Genomic DNA, 21,482 nt, shown 5'->3' with positions numbered 1-21,482 from the left:
GGCAATCGACATTACACTGCCAGATGATCGCTAGCAACCATCTGCTGAAAAATCGGCAGGTGTAATACACCCTTTACCCAATGAAATACATAGAATGTTTACCCGGATCTGTTATACAGTATTTAAATGCATTGACTCTGCACAAGTATGCACGCAGCCTCTGCTCAAACAACTTCAGGCCCTTCATTAAACAGCAGAACATTGCTACTGTAGCATTTACGGTCAGATCCTCTCACGTTGTGGATATATACGGGGTAGTGCATATACTTTATTATACAGTGTGAAGGGTTAGGCTAACACATTTGTGCATATCTTCAGTTACAGGACATTGGAACATGTACAGAAACTGTTGGATTTTCTGGTAATCACAATTTTGGGGCATAAACTGCCCAAAAATGGTTGCAAATCATCTCTTTAAGCAAAATTGTGCAAATATTTTACTTTTTACACCGTGCTCTGCAAAACTTGGAAATGTGGGCTCAACACTTTTAGGTTGAAAGACAGAAAATGTCACACACTTTTTTTTATGATGATCAGACTGCTCCAGATGTGCCAGATTTGTTGAACCAATTGAACCTTTTAATAAATGTGATACAAGCCACTCCAACAATCCTTTTTTTTTCTTTACGTGTATTAAACAGCAGTTTTAAAGGGTTGTCCAGGCTTTCTTGAAATCTTGCTGTGGGTTAACCGGTTGTCGGTGAGACTGGCAACATGTGGTTTGATCTGACATGTTTTCCGTTTGGATCAAATGACGTCTGTGTTGTTTTTGGTGCTTGCCGCACCTTCTTTCACCAGGTGTGGCTATTCGGGTCATTTGACCTTCTCGATTTATAATAGCTTCTTCCACAACGCTGTGTGGTTTATAGCTTCTGTTTGGACCTTTTGGATAGATTGTGGTTGGATCTCAGCTAAGTTCCTGGTTCTTCCATTGCTCTTTTGAAGTTAAGTCTTTCCTTTCCCTTTTGTATTTTGTTTGGTTTCTGTGTGTTGCATTTCCCTATTGTTTGTATGGGGCCGGAAGGAGACTCCTGTCCGTGCTTCCTTTTGGAGGAACAGGTAGTCTCGCCCCTGCCATTACTACCAGGGTCCTATAGGGCTAGATAGGACTGTAGGTATTCCTGCGTATGAACTCACCTACCTTTGGGGTCTGTTCATACTGGTAGTCAGTCAGTATTTTGGTTAGGGTTTTCACTAGGAGGCGTCCATTCTCCTTCCCTAGTTCTCAGGCCTGATTCCCTGTTCCCCCCCTTCCTTTCTATGCTTGGTGGGGTGTTTACCTCCCACACCGAAGCGTCACATCTGTGGAGGGAAGATCATCTGCTCAGTACTGATCTCTGTCATGTCGCCAATGCCACCGTCTCCACTCCACTCATGTGACCAGTAGGACTGGATTCGGACTCTTTTCTGCTCAGGTCTTGACTGGATGTGTTCCTGAGTCTTCCTTTTTAGCTACATATACTGTATATGCATCTTAACAAGAAGACTCAGGAACACATCTGGTCGCAGCTGGAGCAAAAGAGCCCACATCCAGTCCAGTGAGCACAGCAGAGATGGTGGCATCGGTGACACAACAAAGGGGTAAGTACTGAGCAGACAGCTGGATCTACAGTATATGCAACTGAACAGGAAGACTTAGGAACACATCCAGTCAGAACCTGAGCACAAGAGCCTGCACTCAGTCCCATTGATCACATCAATACAATAGAGACGGTGGCATCAACGACATGACAGAGGGGTAAGGTCTCCATTTGGGTATGTATAACTTCTCTCAGCCACCTCATCTCTGCAGAGTGTAACACACAGACATCTTAGCTTCTATCATCATCCCCCAACCTTGAGTTCCCACAGTGTTATCCTGCTGCTCGCTGTGCTCCCCAATACCCTCAAATACTATCCTGAAATATGAGTGCCCCCATAGTAATAGTGCTCCTCATAGTCCCCACCAATAGTAATTCCCTTCTAGAATGCCTCATTAGTAATACTGCCCACTACAGTCCCCCCAACAGTAATATTGCTCCTCAAGAATGCCCTCATTAGTAATACTGCCCCCTACAGTGCCCCCAACCGTGATAATGCTCCCCAGAGTGCCCCCATTTATAGAAGAGCCCTCCAGTATTAATAATACCCTCACAGAGCCCTCAGTAGAAATAAGGCCCCCACTCCAGTGGTAATAAAGCTATCTACAGACCCCTCAGTAGTAATAAGGCCCCGATAGTGCTCTTAGTAGAAATAAGGCAGATCTATAGGTCCCTCCTATAGAGCCCCAGTAGTAATAAGACCGCCTATATTATAGGCCCTATTATAGGCCCTATAATGTCCCCTGGATTTATAATACCCCTACAGTGCCCCCATTATTTATACTGCTCCCTACTGTTATAATTAGGGATGAGCGAATCGACTTCGGATGCAACATCCGTAGTCGATTTGCATAAAACTTTGTTCCAATACTGTACGGAGCGAGCGCTTCATACAGTATTGGAACAAAGTTTTATGCAAATCGACTACGGATGTTGCATCCGAAGTCGATTCGCTCATCCCTAATTATAACAGTAGGGAACAGTATAAATAATGGGGGCACTGTAGGGGTATTATAAATCCAGGGGACATTATAGTTTTAGAATATATTGGCTCCGATGAGCCGATGTTATTGCTTCGCGAAGTCTAATTGATAATAGGTGGCTCTCCCATTTACTGATTTACTGGAATAGGTGCACTATCGATGTGATTCACCCGATCACCTTGCGTTAAATGAAGTTAATTTAAAAGATAGGCACTCAACATCTGGGATCACACTAAATCAGCATTTTATTCATAAAACCACAATATTTATATCACTTTAAAAATCTGTAATTAAAAACAATAGATACACAACATAATACAAATATGCGGTCAGTTTGTAAAATCTCCACTTGGTGATATATTCCACCTGAAAAAAGGACCTATTTTTTACCGACTTGGGGACCTAATGGGAAAGTCACTCTTAATATTGGTATCCAGAAATTCAGTTCACTTAGTCCCAATTATAGTGGATGGAGCAGCGATATCAGTTCATATTGTTTGTCAATTATGCATATCTATCTTTTAAATTAACTTCATAAGTTAATTTGTACTGTAAAAAAACATTTCCTGAACTGTTTCCAAGTGGTACCTCGGACAGCCCCCTCCGACGTACAGTTCCATGTAAAAAAACATCACTCCCTCCCACAGCCGCCTCCAACATACAGTCCCATGTATGGGCGGGTTCACATCACCGTTATGTATTCCGTTATGGCTTTCCGTTATAACATGGTTATAACAGAAAATAAAATAATCCATAAGACGGAAGTCAAAACAGAAGCCTTTAAGGCTACTTTCACACTAGCGTTCGGGGCTCCGCTTGTGAGTTCCGTTTGAAGGGTCTCACAAGCGGCCCGAACGGATCCGTCCAGCCCTAATGCATTCTGAATGGATGCGGATCCGCTCAGAATGCATCAGTCTGGCAGCGTTCAGCCTCCGCTCCGCTCAGCAGGCGGACCCCTGAACGCAGCTTGCAGCGTTCAGGTGTCCGCCTGGCCGTGCGGAGGCAAACGGATCCGTCCAGACTTACAATGTAAGTCAATGGGGACGGATCCGTTTGAAGATGACACAATATGGCTCAATTTTCAAACTGATCCGTCCCCCATTGACTTTCAATGTAAAGTCAAAACAGATCCGTTTGCATTATCATGAACAAAAAAAAAATATTTTTTTTTTTTCTTTTTGTTCATGGTTATGCAAACGGATCCGTTCTGAACGGATGCAAGCGTTTGCATTATAGGAGCGGATCCGTCTGTGCAGACACCAGACGGATCCGCTCCTAACGCAAGTGTGAAAGTAGCCTTAGAGACATTCCTTTTTGATCCGTCATAATACAAGTCTATGGGAATCATAACGGATCCGCCTGGTTCCCGTTATGCAAGACTGAAAACAAAGTCCTGTTGACAGTACTTTTTTTTTTCGGATCCATTATGATTCCCATAAACTTCTATTATGGCGGAAAGCAAAACGGAATGTCTCTTAAAGGCTTTCGTTTTGACTTCCATCTTATGGATTGCGCTATTTTGCATTATAACCATGTTATAATGGAAAACAAAAACCGAATGATGTGAACCCGCCCTAAATAACATAATCCCCTCCCACAGCTGCCTTCAACATACAGTCCCATGTAAATAAAATCACCCTGCTCCAGCCTCCTCAACATTTAGTCCCATGTAAATAGCATCACTCCCTCCCCAGCCACCTCAACATACAGTCCCATGTAAATAAGATCACTCCCTCCCCCAGCCCCCTCCAACATACAGTCCCATGTAAATAACATCACTCCCTCCCCCAGCCACCTCCAACACACAGTTCCATGTAAATAACATCCCTCCCTTCAGCCCTAACATATAGTCCCAGTTAAATAACTACAACTCCCAGCATTGCTCTGCCTCTCCATTCACCTGAGGACGGCAATACAGTTCTATGTAGCTGGCAGGCAGGACATTCGGGGCCTGGGACAAAACATCAGGGGCCCAGGCCCCGAATGTGTTAACCTAGCAATGCCCCTGTGTGGTCGGTTTCCTCAGCTCAATTTTTTTCAGAGCAGGTGAGACAGCTAAACGACCCAAATATTGGGGAAAACATTGTACCTAACTACTAGCAACAAGAGCTCTCCAGCTCTTGACGTATGTTGGTATTCCCAGTTTAGAGTAACACACAAAGTAGTTAGGCTAGTTTTACACTAGTGGTAAGAGCGCCAGCATTGCCGGATGGTACCTGAGTGCCCTCCTGCCCCATTAACTATAATGGGGTCCCACAAATATGCTGAGAATCGGCGGGACAAAAAACACTATGCGCAGGGGTTCAGGTACTGTCCGGCAAAACCAGCACTCCGACACTCTGTTCCATGCTAGAACAGCCTGCCGGAGTTCTTACCACTAGTGTGAAACTTGCCTTATGCTTTTAATGTTCCACCAATGTCAAAAAATCTGAGAAGGATAGTTACAGTAATTTTTGAACTATAAGACGCACCTGACTATAAGACGCCCCGAGGTTTAGACAACAGAAAATGAGAAAATAAATATTCTCTAATTATTGGAACTTTCCTGGTAGTGGAGGGGTCGATGTCACTAACTTTAATAATATAGTGTAAAGTGGGTTATTAGTATACAGTCAGCTCCTGTCATCTTCTGACCATTGAAACAAACAGCAATGGCGCATTTGGTCACGTCGATCACATAGGAGTATCAACATCAAGACTTTTTACATCTGAAATAACGGATCTCAGATAGAAATGACTGAGCAACGGATGCTTAAAATACAGGATCCATTTTTTTGTTTATTTTTCTGTTCTTCTGACGGATCAGAAATAAATGGTGATGTGAACACAGCCTAACGGAGTGCTGTCTTATCGTGGATTATTGATACTTACCTCTGTCCCAGGGTGAGATGAAGACGAGAGACGTCCACCCACTAAAAGCCTTTACTTCTAGGAGTGTGCTGTTATCGCTGGGATATACTATATCTTAGGTTACTATTGTTTCACTAGTATCTAATAAATATATTACCTATTGCAGGTTTGTGAGTCTGAAATATTACAGGTAATTTATTTTTCTTTGGCTGCACTGACACAACAAGACACATGTCAGCCACTTGGTGACCTTTGAATGTCTTAATTGCATCCCGCTGTGTGATGATGATGGTTGTTGTGGCTGTGTTGGGCGTATTGCACATTATTAGTACGTAGACCTTTTCTGCTGAGGACATCTCAGGTCTTCATCTCTAGTCTATTGTCTGACAAGGTAAATGTAGAACCCCCTGACATCTGTGATAGTGTCTCCATAGGTTACACATGTAACCCCTTTCCTCTTGGCTTAAGATGTCCCCAAACAATGGGAAGAAGTTGACCAACTTTCAAAGAAAAAAATGTTTACTGGTCACGGTGTCCAACAGAGTGTTATATTTATTTACACCGCTCATCTATAGAGATCTAAACCAAGAGGAACACATCTAGAACTAAGGAGGACACGTCTGTACCTGTGCATCAAAAGGAATCTCTAAAGCAATGATAGTAGATGATGATTATTATAGGTATTTGCCGATCTCCAGGTTTGTGATGCGGCAGCACTGCAACGGCTTCCCTGGTCATGGAGAAACCTGAATTTTAGGCTCCATGCACACAACCGTACATTGTAGATCCACAAATCATGGATCCGCACATCCTTCCCTCTGTTAAAATGCCTAAAACTGGACAAGAACCAGACATGTTCTATCGTTTTTGCAGGACGGTGGAACGGACGTACAGATGTGGACAGAACGCGGGGTTCTGTCCACATTTTTGCAACCCCATTGAAATGAATGGGCTCAGATCCAATTTGCAAAAAATGTGGATCGGATGCCGACCAAAAATAAGGTTGTGTGAATGGGGCCGTATACAAATGACAAAACTAGGAGTAAATTGTACAGTGTATACCAGCTGTATACTTAATCAATGCACATAGTGCACCAGCATATAATCAGATACATGGAGCAAAAATAGTTTTGTAACTGTGTTAACTTTTTTTTTGTATTAAAATCTCTTCATCTTGTGGAAAAATCTGATGCAGAGTCTGTGAAAGAAAACCTTTACTTTAACAGATCTGATTTCTGACACAATCCATTTAACTTGAGAATGATGCCATGTGCATGGTGAGGAGCGCTCCACCACTTATTGTGTGTTAAATGCATCATTGAATAAGTCCTAGTGTCTCAGCTGTGATCTATTTCCACCACTAGAGGGCTCCTATGTTTGCAGAGCTGTGGTATTACCGGTCCTCTGTATTTTTATTATGATTGGGGAAAAAATTATCAGAAAATAAGAGACTTTGGGGAACATTTATTAAGACTGACAATTTATACGCCTGTCTTAATCCTCTGCGCTGCCGTGGATACGCTAAAATTATGTAGAGGCGCAGGCCAGCTGTGCAAGGGAGCTGCCATAGTTTAAGGCCATTTTCCACGCAATAAGGTAAGACAGGCTGGCCGGCCCGCCCTCTTCCCTGCTGACACCACGCCCCCTTTTTTCCGCCACTTTACAAAAGTGGCTTGATCGGGGTAAATTTTGTACAAAGATTTGTTCGCAAACAGTCGGTTGCTGCTGTGCATAGAAATATATTATATGGAAATGTGGTTAGGTCTTTTGAGGATGTGAGAGTATAGGAGTCATTATGGTAGTATGGAATCTTATTAAATACAGCTTTATTCCATTGAGACAAAATCTGCACTAGATCCAGATATTGGGATTTGAAACTGGACATTTCTTCCTTAATATATGTTTTCAAGTTGATATGACGCCTCTGCGAGACATGTAATAGGTCGACGCAGTCTTATGGAAAAGTGACTTTTGACTCCAGACGACCTCGAGATCCGGACAAGTGTATCCTACTAAATTCCATAGTGTCGACATCTGTATTTTATGTTATTTTTGTATACTATTTTCGTATATTATTTATTTATTATTTTTTTCTAGAACTATATGCTGTCAATTGAATATAGTATCTACATATGGCTTTGCATAGCCGAAAACGTTTACACGTATTGCCGTATGTTACTTTGCTTCAATTTGGAAACAAAATAAAAGAAAAACGCAAAGAATATTACGTTTATCTGCTGTGATCTTTATAAAAAAGTGATCGGGGTAAAGTCACAGATGGTGTCGCAAAATCCCTTTGCTACAAAATCTGTGACCTACTCAACAAATAATAAATCACAGTCTTTATTCTTAAATAATGTGCTCCCCTTTGAAAAAAAATTTTTTATCCGTAAATATTATCAATAGAATGATAAATATTTATGATAAATATGTATGCTTAGACATTGATAAGTTAATTGTAAGGGTTTGGGATTATAGGACTCCAGCATTCAGGTCCCACTGGACCTGCTCAACATGCATTTTAAGAAGATAACTGGGGAAAAAAGCAAGGAAGGCTGGGTTCACGTCACGTTTTTCCCATCCTTTTAACGTATACAAAAAACGTATACGTTAAACGGATGCCTCAGACGGATGCCATACAGTGGCATCCATTCAACATACAGTTCCATTGTAAAACAAAAAAAAAGTCTACTTTTTTATACCGGACTCTGAAGGATACAAGAACGTGGTGTGCTGCATTTTTGGATCCTTCTTTTTTTTTATAATGTATACATCAAACAGAGGCATAAAACGTGATGTGAGCCCACATTATATTAATTTATAATATAATAATAATAATAACAACTCTCTAAACCCTCTTTTCAGCCAGTGTCTCTGTTACCAGTTTTCTGCTGCCCTCTGTTAGGACAGAATGAACAGGTTCCCTTTAAATAGGTTGTAGGTAGGAGTAGATACACATGGCAGCTTTCTTTTGAAACACAGCATCACTTCTGTCTGCAGGTTGTGTTTGGTATTGCAGCTCAGCCCCATTTACTTCATTGGAGTTGAGCTGCAATACCAAACACAACCTGCAAACAACCCCGTTAATGTTACATTTTGCAAAGCGGAGGAGGTGCCTGGTATTGGAGTTTAGAGACTTTTTATTCTGGTTCCATTATTTAACACAAAGGGTTGAAATGTATCAAAGACCTGTGCTGCCAGCGGATGTGCAGTCTGCGTGCCAGAATGGAATCTACGGCAGCTCGGAGCTGCTGCACATTTCCGTCTTCATTAGCGCCAGAAAACTTGTGCAAATAAAGATAAGGCTACATGCACACGACCGTATGTGTTTTGCGGTCCGCAAATTGCGGATCCGCAAAAAAAATGGATGACGTTCCGTATGGCATCCTTTTTTTTTTTGCGGATCCATTGTAATAATGCCTATCCTTGTCCGCAAACTACAAAAAAAAATGCGGAGCAACGGAACGGACATACTGATGCGGACAGCACACGTTGTGCTGTCCGCGTTTTTTGCGGACACCATTAAAATGAATGGGTCCGCATCCTATCCGCAAAAAAAAAAAGGATCGGACACGGAAACAAAATACAATCGTGTGCATGAGGCCTAACTATGTCGGGCCCTTTGGCCCTGCCCCCTCCTGGTCCTCACCGTGCACCCTTTTCGTAAAGTGGTAAAATGGCAAAGACGACGTAAAAACACCACTTGCAACTAAATTTGTAGGTGTTTGCGACTTTTTTACACCAGAAAAATGGCACAGATAGATAAGCCCTCCCAAATGATGTTGTATACTTAAAGGTTTAAAAAAATTCACATTGAGGTCGCTTTTACATCAGCGCTTGTTATTTCCGTTCTTCTTCTCCGTTATTGGAGCAGAAGAACGGAAATAACGGAAGTGCCGGAGACGGCACATAACTGACAGGAATGGAGCCTAACAGAAAAGGAGGGCATCAGGTAAGTGTTCTGTACATTCCCTATTCAATGTGAATTTTTATTTTTTCTTGAATCTAAGCGGCGCTTTAATGCTCAACACATTACCTGAATGGACCCATTTCTTTATAAACTGCTGAAATGAGATCAGCTTCACGTTTCACAGCGTTGTCACTGAAAATGTGTGACCTCGCTCACCTAATGATATGCTATCGGGCTTTTCTTACAAGGACTTGCAGTAATACTATGGCACACATCCAAGGACACATTCTCAGACAAGCATCCACCATGGCAAATGCTCAGTATCGAGCACCTACTGAATAGATGACAACTGTGAATATAGGCTTTGTTTATGGGTTTCACATGATGACCCAATGACACCACAAAAGACAGAGTCAGGTGTATAGACAACTAGGAGGAACTTTAAAATACACTGAAAACTCCTGTTCTGGTGCAGATAATTTAAAAGGGTTGTTCAAAATTAGGATAAGCTTTTTCAACTAGAAACAGCACCCCCCCTCGTCCATAGGCTGTATGTGGAATTGCAGTTTGGATCATTCACTAGAATGGAGGCAGACCCCCTTCTGTTCCTGGGCAGCCCCATTAATGTAGGTTTAGATCCCAACAGACAAATCTTTTAATATCAGAGTATTAATCTCATAGCATGTTACTTGCTACGGATTGAAAAATTTGCAGTGGAAAATCCTTGTATTCACTGCATAAATCATAATAATTCCATTTTTGTGCAGACGTAGTAGTGGTAATGTATTACATATTGAATTATTATTGTTTCCTTCCTTTTCCATGGAGACTTGGGACTAGTAAGGGTGCCTTCATATGTGGCCAAATTATCCACCAGAAAAATACTCAGGTGATCGATTACATTCCCCATTGAAATAGATAGAGACAATCTGCTTTACAAAAGCCACAATACATCTATTATTTATAATGTATTTGGAAAGTCTTCAGACCCTTTCCCATTTTGTTATGTTGCAGCCTTTTCCCCATCTTTCTGCACTCAATACCCTATAATGAAGTGAAAGCAGAATGTTTGAAATCTTTCCTAATTTATTGAAAAGAAAAAAAATAGAAAAAATCTTGATTTGACTTAAGTATTTTAGAACCTTTTCTCAGTACTTGAAGTAGTTGAAGTCCTGTTGGCATTGATTACAGCCTCCAGTCTTCTTGGATATGATGCCACAAGGCTTGCACACCTGGATTTGGGGATTTTCTGCCATTCTTCTCTGCAGATCCTCTCAAGCTCTGTCAGGGTAGATGGGAACCGTCGGTGGACAGCCATTTTCAGGTCTCTCCAGAGATGTTCGATTGGGTTCAAGTCAGGGCTCTGGCTGGGCCACTCGAGGACATTCACAGAGTTGTCCCTAAGCCTCTTCTGTGTTGCCTTGGCTGTGTGCTTCGGGTCATTGTCTTGTTAGAAGGTGAACCTTCATCCCAGTCTGAGGTCTTGAGCACTCTGGATCAGGTTTTCATTAAGAATACCTCTGTACTTTGCTCCATTCAACTTTATCTTAACCCTTACCAGTCTCCCTGTCTCAGCCACTAAAAACACCCCCATAGCATAGGGATAGTACTGGGCAGATGATGAGCAGTGCCTAGTTTCCTCCAGACATGACTCTTAAAATAGATGCCAAAAAGTTCAATCTTTGTTTCATCAGACCAGAGAATCTTGTTTCTCACAGTCTGAGAGCCCTTTATGCTCATTTTTATTTATTTTTTGCAAACTTGTATGTGTCTTTTACTGAGGAGAGGCTATTTTCTGGTGACTCTGCCAAACCCAGATTGGTGGAGGTCTGCATTGATGGTTGTTCTTCTGGAAGTTTCTCTCATCTGTACTCAGGACCTTTAGAGTTTATCCAGAGTGAACACTGGGTTTTTGGTCACCTCTCTTACCAAGGCCGTTTTCCCGTGATCACTTAGTTTTGTGGGGCAGCCAGCACTAGGAAGAGTCCTGATTGTTCAAACTTCTTCCATTTAAGAATGATGGAGGCCACTGTGTTCTTGGAAACTTTCAGCGCAGTGGAAATTTTTGTTCCCTTCTCCAGATCCTCCACACTCCTGTCTCTGAGCTCTAGACATATTTATTTCCTCCTCATGGCTTGGTTTTTGCTCTGCTATACATTTCAGCTGCATCGAATCAACTGAATTTACCACAGGTGACTCCAATGAGTCAAGAGAAATGGGAGACCCGCAGAGCTAAATTTATAGCATCCCTATCTAACCTGATAGAGCTTGAGAGGATCTGCAGAGAAGAATGGCAGCAAATCCAGGTGGGCAAACCTTGTGGCATCATCCCCAAGAAGACTGAAGGCTGTAATTACTGCCAAAGGGGCTTCAACTAAGTCCTGAGTAAAGGCTCTGAATACTTTTGTCCATGAAAGATGTTAGCCTTTCCTTTTAATAAATTAACAAAAATGTCAAAAATTCTGTTTTCACTTTTTCGTTATGGTGTATTGAGTGCAGAATGATGGGGAAAAATCTGAACTTGTTTTATTTTATGACAAGGCCGCAACATAATATTTTTTTGAAAAAGTGAAAGGGTCTGAAGACTTTCCGAATACACTGTATGCAGCAGAATGTTATTCCGCAGCGGACTGACACTTTTCAACCTTAGAATTACTATGGGGGGAAGTCTTTATGTTGGCATATTTTCTGGTGGATTTTTACGCCACATGTAACGGCATCCTAATAAGTATGAATTTAACTAGCAGACGTAGCACTACTGATTAGCAAATCATATTCATTACCGTATATAGTTTTGTGGTTAACATAAAACAAAAATAGAAATCATAATAAGAAATTATAGCTGTTATACTGTTATGTATGGAATATCATTTTTCTTATTTCCTACATGTGTTTTTTGGTTGGGGGAAAATGCCTGTTAATTTGACATTTTTGTTTATAGAAACCATGTTCCTTAATTAATATACTTCTGTATCTCCGTATCCTCTTTACCTTCCTCTTCTTTTTTTTCTCTTTCCATCCTTCTGCAATCCCTCTTTTCCTCCCTTCCCTGTGACTATACAACTTTTCTGTCCATCCTTCCTACCCTATTCCTCGATCCTCCCCCCTGTCTTCCTTGTTTCTTTTCCTCCTTTTTTTGCTCCTCTTCCTTCCCTCCCATACTTTCCATTACTTTTTTCCTTCTCCTTCCTACCCTACCTCCCCTCTTCCTCCCATTCCTTCCTCATTCTCTTTCTGCCCCCTCCTTCATTCCCTTTCTGCTCCTTCTTCTCTACCTTTCTTCCTCTGTTGCTCTCCCCTTCCTCCATTCCTCTCCCCTTTCCTTCCTCACTTCCTCTCTCCCTTCCTCCTCCCTTTCTCTCTCCATTCCACTCCCCTTTCCTCCTCCCTTCCTCTCCTCTTTTCTTCCTCCCTTCCTCTCCCATTTCCTTCCTCCCTTTCTCTCTCCCTTCCTCCCCCCTTTTCCTCCTTTCTCCCTTCTTTCCACCCTTTCTCTCTCCCTTCCTCCCCCTTTCCTTCCACCCCTTCTCTCTCCCTTTCTCTACCTTCGTCTCTCCTTTCTTTTCTTCCTACCTCTCCCCCTCTCTCTCTCTTCCTCCCTCTCTTGTTCCTGTGTATTTTAATATGGCAAAGGAAGGTATTTTGAGTAAAATACATATTTTTGTCAGGATTGATCATATATTGGTGCAGGTTAATACGTGTAATAGCTCGTGCCGCTCATTCTCACAGGTCATGTATAGGCTGATGAAAGTCATAAAGGCTTCTGCATATTACTTCAAAAGCTCAAAAAAATCTTGTAAATGCTTCTCGCCCAGCTGTAGTTGTTATCTTGGTCCGTGGTTCACATCTATGTTTGTGGTATTTACACATGATTACTGCAAAAATGTCCATGCTATTCACGTGTAGTTATACTGAACTGTCATCAGCTGCAGATCTGATATGGCCTCAGTTCTGCACCTTGGATGTAATCTGGGTTGGGGACAGGGCATTTTGATGCCTTGGGCAGATAAGGTAAATTATAAACCCGTTACCATCATAGAATTTATTCAGAATGGTAGTGAAGGAAAACTTTCAGGTCAAGTACCTGGTGCCCAGTGATTAAGATCCCAGTTGGGCAGATTATCGGGAACCAATGTTCCTACAAACCCTTGTTCCCGACAATCTGCCCATCTAAATGTATCGCTTATCACCCGATGAACGAGCGAAGCTCATTGGGTGATTCGGTCATTTGTGCAGGCGCATCAGTCATCGTTTCTGGGCAGCAGATTGTGCGGTCTAAACAGCAATCTGCCTGCCAGAAACAGTGATGATTCTGTATGGGGCGAGTGATCACCATAGAGATCCCTCATCCTCATACTGTGAAGGAGATCGCTGCACGTAACCCTCTCCTTCACCGAAGGAACGCTTCATTCCTAACAATTAGGCTACATTCATATGACATGAAAAACATGGCCATTAAAAACAGACACGCTGTCAGTTTTCATGCCCATTTTGCATCAGTGTGTGCCTCCATTCTCCTTATATCTGTTTGCATCCACTTAAATGGCCATTAAAAGCAAATTAATTTTATTGTTTGTTTTTTTAACATCCAATCGCTGCAGTGCATTCCAGACTCCAAACCAAACCCCCTAAATAAATGTAGACTCCAGACCAGACTTCTAAATTAATTCAGACCCCGGACCAGATCCCTACATAAACACCCTCTAAATGTGGACCCCAGACCAGACACCCTAAACTAATATAGACCCCAGACTCTTTCCTCCTCAGCTCCACCTCTGGCTTCAGGACCTGCACAGGTATTGTCATTGGACCACTGTGCTCAAGAATTGTTATTCCAAGGGTAGTCCAAGTTTTCACTGAAATAGATATATCAGGAGAGCTGACAGGCCCTCTTTAAGAGTGGGGATGGGGCGATGCCTTACCCCATGGTTGTTCTTGACCCACCCCCATAGAAAATGTATGATATGTCTCTGTGATGTATCTTTATATTAGATACGTTTTATATTATATTGATATTTGTATTGACTTTTTTTGTGCTATCTCCCTGGGCATTCTCTAACCTTATGAATACATTTGCTATGTTCTTCTATGACTGTGTATAAATCCCGAATGCTTGGTAATCTGGCACCAAAGGAGGATACTGATGTCAGATTATAGGAATACTCTACTGGATATGTGTTTCCCAAGTAATTTCAAAATTTTGCATTGCACAGAAGTATACAATTCTATTATTGGCCCTAGTACTGATGGATTATTATTGTTTTAGGTAGGTTGCTGCATTAAAAATGGAATCTGTATCTATGGAAACAAGGAAATCTGGAGGACTCGAGCCGGAGTTTATCCCTGTGCCCAGCCCAAGGAATTTGTCAGCCGTGAAGACGTCAGGTCCAACGCATAATGCCATTCAGGAGCCAGGGTAAATACGTGTCTGTATTGTCTATGTGGTGCCCACGACCATGTCTGTTTGGCAAATCCGCAAAATAGGGATGCGGTCTGTGTTCCATCCACTTTTTTGGGTGCCCCATTGACTTCAGTGTGTCCAGGGTATGCATTTTGCAGACATAGCCTGTCTTTCTGCGGAACAGACATATGGATGCGGCAAGGACACAGATGATCCATGTACTTTATGCATCTGTAATGTCCGTTCCGCAAAAGGATAGAACATGTCCTACACTTGTCTCCAAAAATGCAGACCACGGACCTATTGAAGTCAGTGAGCCGCAAAAAATGTGGATGCAAAATGCACGGTATCAATATCCATAGATTCGTGTACATGAGGGCCTATTTTGATGTGCAGATCAGAGTGGGGTTCTCGAGTCCCACCTGCAATCAGAAACAGTGGGTGCTAAAGGTGAAGTTCCTACCCAGCCTCATAGATGCTGCCCTCCCTGCTGGTAGTCACCCATGCAGCATCCTGACCTCGCCGTACATGCATCAACATAGTTTGAGAAAACATTAGCCGATTATCCTAGGATTCTAGAGGGGAGGCTTGCATTAACACTAACGAATTTACAATGCATGTGCCGTAAGACTCGAAGAAAAACTAAATATGACTGGCAAGGAAACTTCCTTTGTACGGTGAACTTTAATACCATGCTTTGCTAATGGAACAATTGGCTTACCCCCAAGTAGCCTACTTAATATGTAAAGCGGGTGTACGGAACATGACGGCACATGGCTGGCTGGGATAAGAGGAAGACTGCTGACATGTGATTGGCTCATGCTGAATAAATATTTTCCTGCTCTTCACACAGCGACAGGCCGGATTCTCATCACAACCCCGACCATCCGCCCTCCGGCGCCCTTGAAGGGGGGCAGCACAACCTGACAGCATTGTTACAGGAGGTGGATTATCTAAGACAAAGCAATCAAAAGGTACAGGTCCCAGTATTTCCACGTTGTATGGACGTGCATGTTTAATTCTCCTGTTCAGAGTGGGAAAGCACAATTGCAGATTTTGTTTGTGTGTGTTTCAGTACCTTCTATGAGACTTTTTCATTTTACCTTCTGTGGGGATTCGCTCTGGTAGTTAGGACTAGCGGATGCAGTATAGAGGCAAAGTACACAGTTCTTGTGGTGTTTATTCACACATTGATGTATAACAAAATACAGATAAGGTGTATCACAAAACGCAGGTGGCTTGGTGTTTGTTCACACACAAGGAAAGTCCATAAACAATAAAAGTCACCTTTTCTCCTGGGCGTTAATCATCAGTCCATAGGCGGCCTGCTCGCCTTTAGAGGGGCCTGAGTCCTCCAGCCGGGCTCAAACCTCAAATCCCAGCACAGCCCTCAGTTCACAGCACACAGACTCGCTCCACTGTCAGAGGGAGGTAAATCCTCACACCTGTCAGTGCTGCTGGTTTTATGCCTGGCAAAACCCAGCCTGAAACATGGGGAGTAGTCACCCATCCAGCACTTTGACTACTCCCATTAAGAGCCGTCCTGGATCAGGTATGACAGCCATGCTAAATCTCAAGGTGTCAATTAGCAATAGCTGCTGCTGGTACATAAAATACTGGCTCTTACTTCACCGAGGCCAGGAACCTCGGTGACACGTACCTATCATCCACGATGATTCATTGTACCTTCTTACATACCTCCCCCCTTTGTTTAACCCTGAACACATGCCATACAGTATACTCGGGACCAGGCATCTGCATTTCCCTGCAATCGGCCTGCCCTGTGTTCTATGGAGAACTTAAAGTTTTGTAAGAACAGGAACACCTGGTGACATCGGGCATTTCTCTCTTGGCCTGGCTCATCCACTTGAGAGGGGAGTGGTCAGTCACCAGGCAGAAGTTTCTCCCCAACAAATAGTAGAGGAGAGACTCGAGTGCCCACTTGTACATGGTCTCGGCTGGGGTGAGCTTGCGGCTTAAAATGACAACGGGATGCTTCTCCCCTTGACTTCCTGAGAGAAGAGAGGACCGAGGCCTACTTCGGAGGGCATCTGTCTGTACCACAAACTCGCTATTGAAGTCGGGCATCACCAAAACTGGTGACCCGCCCAGGGGCCGACTTCAAAGTGGGAAAAAGCCTCTTCCGTCCGCTCATCCCAGCGAACCATCACTGATTTTCGTCCCTTCAAGAGCTCTGGCAAGGCGCGGCTATAGTGGCAATGTGGGGAACAAATCTCATGTAATAGACTATCATTCCTAGGAACGACTTTACTTTTTTAGTGGTGACAGGTCGGGGCTAATTTCTTATCGCCACTATTTTCTCCATGCCCAATGACATACCCCAGGTATTTTGTCTCCTCTAACCCTAGCGTGCATTTTTTTTGGTTAGCATATGACTTTTCCAGTCGGTACTGTGGATGACAATATCGTCCAGGTAAGCCGAAGCGTACCGACGATGTGGTATCAGTACATGTCCATTAGCCTTTGGAAAGTGGTGGGGGCGCCATGCAGACCAAAGGGTTACACCTTATACTGGTACAGCCCCTCCGGTGTGATGAAGGGCATTTTCTCTTTGGCAGAATCCGTTAAGGGTACCTGTCACTCTGCCAGAACCTTTTGGTGAGGTCCAAAACAAAAAAATACCAGACTTATCCTAGCCTCTCAATCAGCTCGTCTACCCGGGGCATGGGATACGCGCCGAACTTAGATACCTCATTTATTTTCGGAAAATCGTTAAAAAACCGCAATGTCCAGTCCGGTTTGGGTATAGTACTAATAGGGCTGGCCCACTCACTTTCTAGACTCCTCGATGACGTCTAGTTGCAGCATTAGTTGTACTTCCTCAGAAATGGCCTGTCCCCGGATTTTGGCCTGAGGCTCAGTGACAATGTCATGCTGGATTATGGAAGTGTGTCCAGGGAGGTCTAAGAGCACATCCGTGTTCCTGCTGACGAACTCCCTGGCCTCCTGAGTCTGTTTAGAGGAGAGGTTATTAGCAATCTTTACTGTGGCAACTGCTTCCCTTACATCAGACTTAGGGGCCGGAACCTCTCCCCCTAGAAAACTTGGCCGCGGCTATTGTCAGTACTGGTCTCCCATACTTCCACGGTTTGATAAATTTACATGTACACCTGCTCCGGCTTCCGCTGCCCTGCTGGTGTACCTTGTAGTTTACTTCTCCAACCCTTTCGAGTACATCCGTAGGGTCCCTGCCACCTAGCCAGTAACTTACTGTCCACTGTCAGTACCAGAACAATAACCCTGATCTCCCGGTTAAAGATCCGACCAAAGCCTGCCGATTATACACCCGACTTTGAGCTCGCTGAGTTGCCTCATATGTTCCTTTACCAGCGGCAACACTGTTTCCATACGTTCCCGCATCTGGGTGATGTATTTCAACAACACTTTTATATGGTGTGGGTTGTTGCTCCCACGCCTCTTTGGCTATGTCCAACAGACCACGTGGATGTCTGCCATATAGTAGTTCGAAAGGGCGAAACCCAGTAGATTGCCTGGGGCAACTTCTCTGCAAACATAAGATAGGGCAGAAGGAGTCCCAGTCCTTTCCATCCTTAGCTACTACTCGTTTTAACATAGTTTTTAACATTTGATTAAACCTTTCTACTAGGCCGTCAGTTTGCGGGTGATAGACGGATGTCCGTATCTATTTGATATTCAGCAACTTACTGAGCTCCTGCATGACCTTGGACATAACAGAAGTCCCCTGGTCAGTCAGAACCTCTTTGGGTATCCCCACTCGGGAAAACATCTCCATTAACTCTTTTTCTATGAGTTTGGCCGATGTATGTTGCAGTGGCACCGCCTCCAGGTACCGAGTGGCGTAGTCCAGGGACGACCAAGATGTGTTGGTGCCCCCTAGCGGACTTCGTACTGGGGCCTACGAGATCCATAGCGATTCTCTCAAATGGTACCTCGATAATTGGGAGGGGCACTAAGCACTGCGGAACAGGTGCTGGGGGCTAGTGGTTTGCAGTCGGGCAAGACTTACAAAAGTCATCCACCTCTCTAAAGACACTGGGCCAGTAAAACCGTTGTAGTATACGGCCTGTGTCTTCTGCAGTCCCAGATGACCCCCGAGAACATATTGGTGGGCTAACTCTAACACAAGTTGGTTGATAGGCCCCCGGAAATAAACGCAAACTATTCAACATGTTCACCCCGCTGATGGTTTACCCGATATAGCTTATTCTGGTGGACCACAAAAGGGGGAAACATTGATGCGGCCCAAGGGTGTTGGGTACACCATCAAGTATTACCACATTCACCCAGGCCCGGGATAGGCTTGGGTCTCGGCGTTGGGCTGTACCGAAATTCTCCCCCCGGAGATGTTGAGGTCTGCCAACCCAGGACCCGGTGGCACTCCTTCACGTCTCCCACCATTACCCTACGCAGGTTTGTCTCCCCCTCTTCCACCGAAGTGGCGGTCACCCTACTGCTGGCCCTTCATCCTCAGGTTCCCAGGGTCTGGCTGTCTCCTAAACTAGGCCAATCTCCTGGGCTTATCTTACTCAGGGGTATCCTTAACTCTTACTCTGGCCATAGGACAGGGAAACCTGGAAAGTCTCTGCCTATTATGAGTTCATAGTGGAGATTTGTGGCCACTGCCACTTTGTGGGTCCACCTGCCGGCCACCGTGGTTAGAGACACCAGCGCGTTGGGTAGTCTTTCAAGTCTCCATGAATGCACATCACCACAACTTTCCGGCTAGCATACGCAGCGGACCACACCAGGGGTAGCACTTACCAGGGTCACCAAGCTCCCTAGTCCTGCAGCGCCTCCACTTGAGTGTCTCCCACTTCCACCTGGCACAAGTGGTCTAGAGCCTCCGGGGTACCTGTGGCACACAGTTTCCTAGCATATAGCGATTGTCGGTAACTTCAATAGTGTCCATGGGCTCAACCCAATGAGGACACTCAGCCCTGGTGTGGCCAGGTTACTGACACGCCAGCATATTAACTGGGTCCGGCCCATAGGGGGAACCTCCCGCGGTGGTTTTCATTGGCTCATACCGGTGGGCCTGTGGTGGGAGTTCTGGAGTTTGTCTGCCCTGCTCCCAAATGAACCCCCCTTGAGATTCTTGTGGGCCTCATAACGTTCCACCAGGTCCACCATTTCCAGGAGATACCTGGCTGATCCAGTGCTGGAGAGTGGGTGACAGCGCCCACGGCAGAATATGTCAGCCAATAGTCTATCCAGCATAGCCGTGGGACTCAGCACATCAGGCTGTAGCCACTTTTGCAAAAGGTGGAGTAAGTCATAATACTGGGGTCTCGCGGGTTCAGCCGGCTTAAACCCCACTGATGTACCTGCTGGGCCCGGACCAACACATTCACCCCCCAGTCTTGCCAAAATCTCAACCCTTTACCTTCGGTGAGACGGCCGCTTGATCGTCCGGCAAGTCAAAATACACCCGCTGGGACTCTGATGCCAGGAAAGGAGCGACGACCTCAGCCCAATGGTCTCGGGGCAGGCTTTTCTTGGTGGCCACTTCCTCAGTACATCGCCAGGTAGGTTTCGATGTTGTCTTCTGGTGCCTGTTCGCCTTAAAGGGCTTCTGTCACTCCACTAAACTCATATTTTTTTTTTGTCTCCTTAAAATCCTTATGCTGCGATTTCTCAATGTATAGGGCTATTACTCAGTTTGGTTCAGTAGTTATATAAAAAACCTGACTTTTATAATATGCAAATTACCTCTCTAGCAGCAGGTAGGGCGGCTACCTGCTGCTAGCAGCCGCATCCTCCATTCATAATGACGCCCCCTCCTCATGTTGATTGACAGGGCCAGCGGACGCGCTCGTTCTCTGACTGGCCCTGTCTGCGTTTTAAATCTCGCGCCGGTCTTCAGTTGGCGCAGGCGCACTGAGTGGAGGACGCTCGCTCGGCCGCTTCATCCTCAGTGCGCCTATGGACTTGAAGAGGCTGAGGACGCGCTCGTTCTCTGACTGGCCCTGTCTGCGTTTTAAATCTCGCGCCGGTCTTCAGTTGGCGTAGGCGCACTGAGTGGAGGACGCTCGCTCGCCGCTTCAATCCTCAGTGCTAGAGAGGTCATTTGCATATTATAAAAGGCAGTTTTTTAATATAACTACGGAACCAAACTGAGTAATAGCCCTATATATTGGAGAAATCATAAGGATTTTAAGAGACAAAAAAATATTAATGAGTTGAGATGAGTGACAGAAGCCCTTTAAGAGGGGCCTGAGTCCTCCAGCCCGGCTCAAACTCAAATCCCAGCACAGCCCTCAGTTCACAGCACACAGACTCCTGAGGCTTCACTGTCAGAGGAGGTAATCCACCACACCTGGCAGTGCTGGCTGGTTTTTTATGCCTGGCAAAACCTGGCCTGGAACATGGGGAGTAGTCACCCACCCAGCACTTTGACTACTCCCAGTAAGAGCCATCCCAGATCAGGTATGACAGCCATGCTAAATCTCAAGGTGTCAATTAGCAATAGCTGCTGCTGACACATAAAATACTGGCTCTTACTTCTCCGAGGCCAGGAACCTCGGTGACACATACCTTCCATCCACGATGATTCCAGGTACCTTCTTACACTTCCCAGAGATAATTTATGCCTTGAGTTTATTTAACATAAAAATTTCCTTTAGATTTTGCCTATGTTGCCACCAGCAGAGTTGATGTGAGCCATCCATTTCACTCTGCATGTAGGATATAATACGTGTAACTAACACAGATTTCTCCCCGTCAGTCCTGAGAGCCGCAATGATCATTTACATCTC

The 21,482-nt window shown here is 44.4% G+C and overlaps 1 protein-coding gene across 3 annotated transcripts in view; it reads left to right on the top strand.

Moving 5' to 3' along the window:
• The window catches only part of MIPOL1 (mirror-image polydactyly 1), a 384,033-nt gene that overhangs the window by 101,783 nt on the left and 260,768 nt on the right, over positions 1-21,482 (top strand). For 2 of the 3 annotated variants that reach the window (XM_040412310.1, XM_040412313.1), the window contains 2 exons: positions 14,590-14,739; positions 15,578-15,698. In XM_040412310.1, coding sequence (XP_040268244.1) covers positions 14,609-14,739; positions 15,578-15,698 — 252 coding nt within the window. In that variant the 5' untranslated portion in view covers positions 14,590-14,608. The remainder of the gene's footprint in view (positions 1-14,589; positions 14,740-15,577; positions 15,699-21,482) is intronic. The other variant, XM_040412311.1, reaches the window with a different exon arrangement.

This window comes from Bufo bufo, chromosome 11 (assembly GCF_905171765.1).
Source record: "Bufo bufo chromosome 11, aBufBuf1.1, whole genome shotgun sequence".
NCBI classification, from domain to species: domain Eukaryota; kingdom Metazoa; phylum Chordata; class Amphibia; order Anura; family Bufonidae; genus Bufo; species Bufo bufo.
This window is presented reverse-complemented; position numbering and strand designations above follow the sequence as displayed.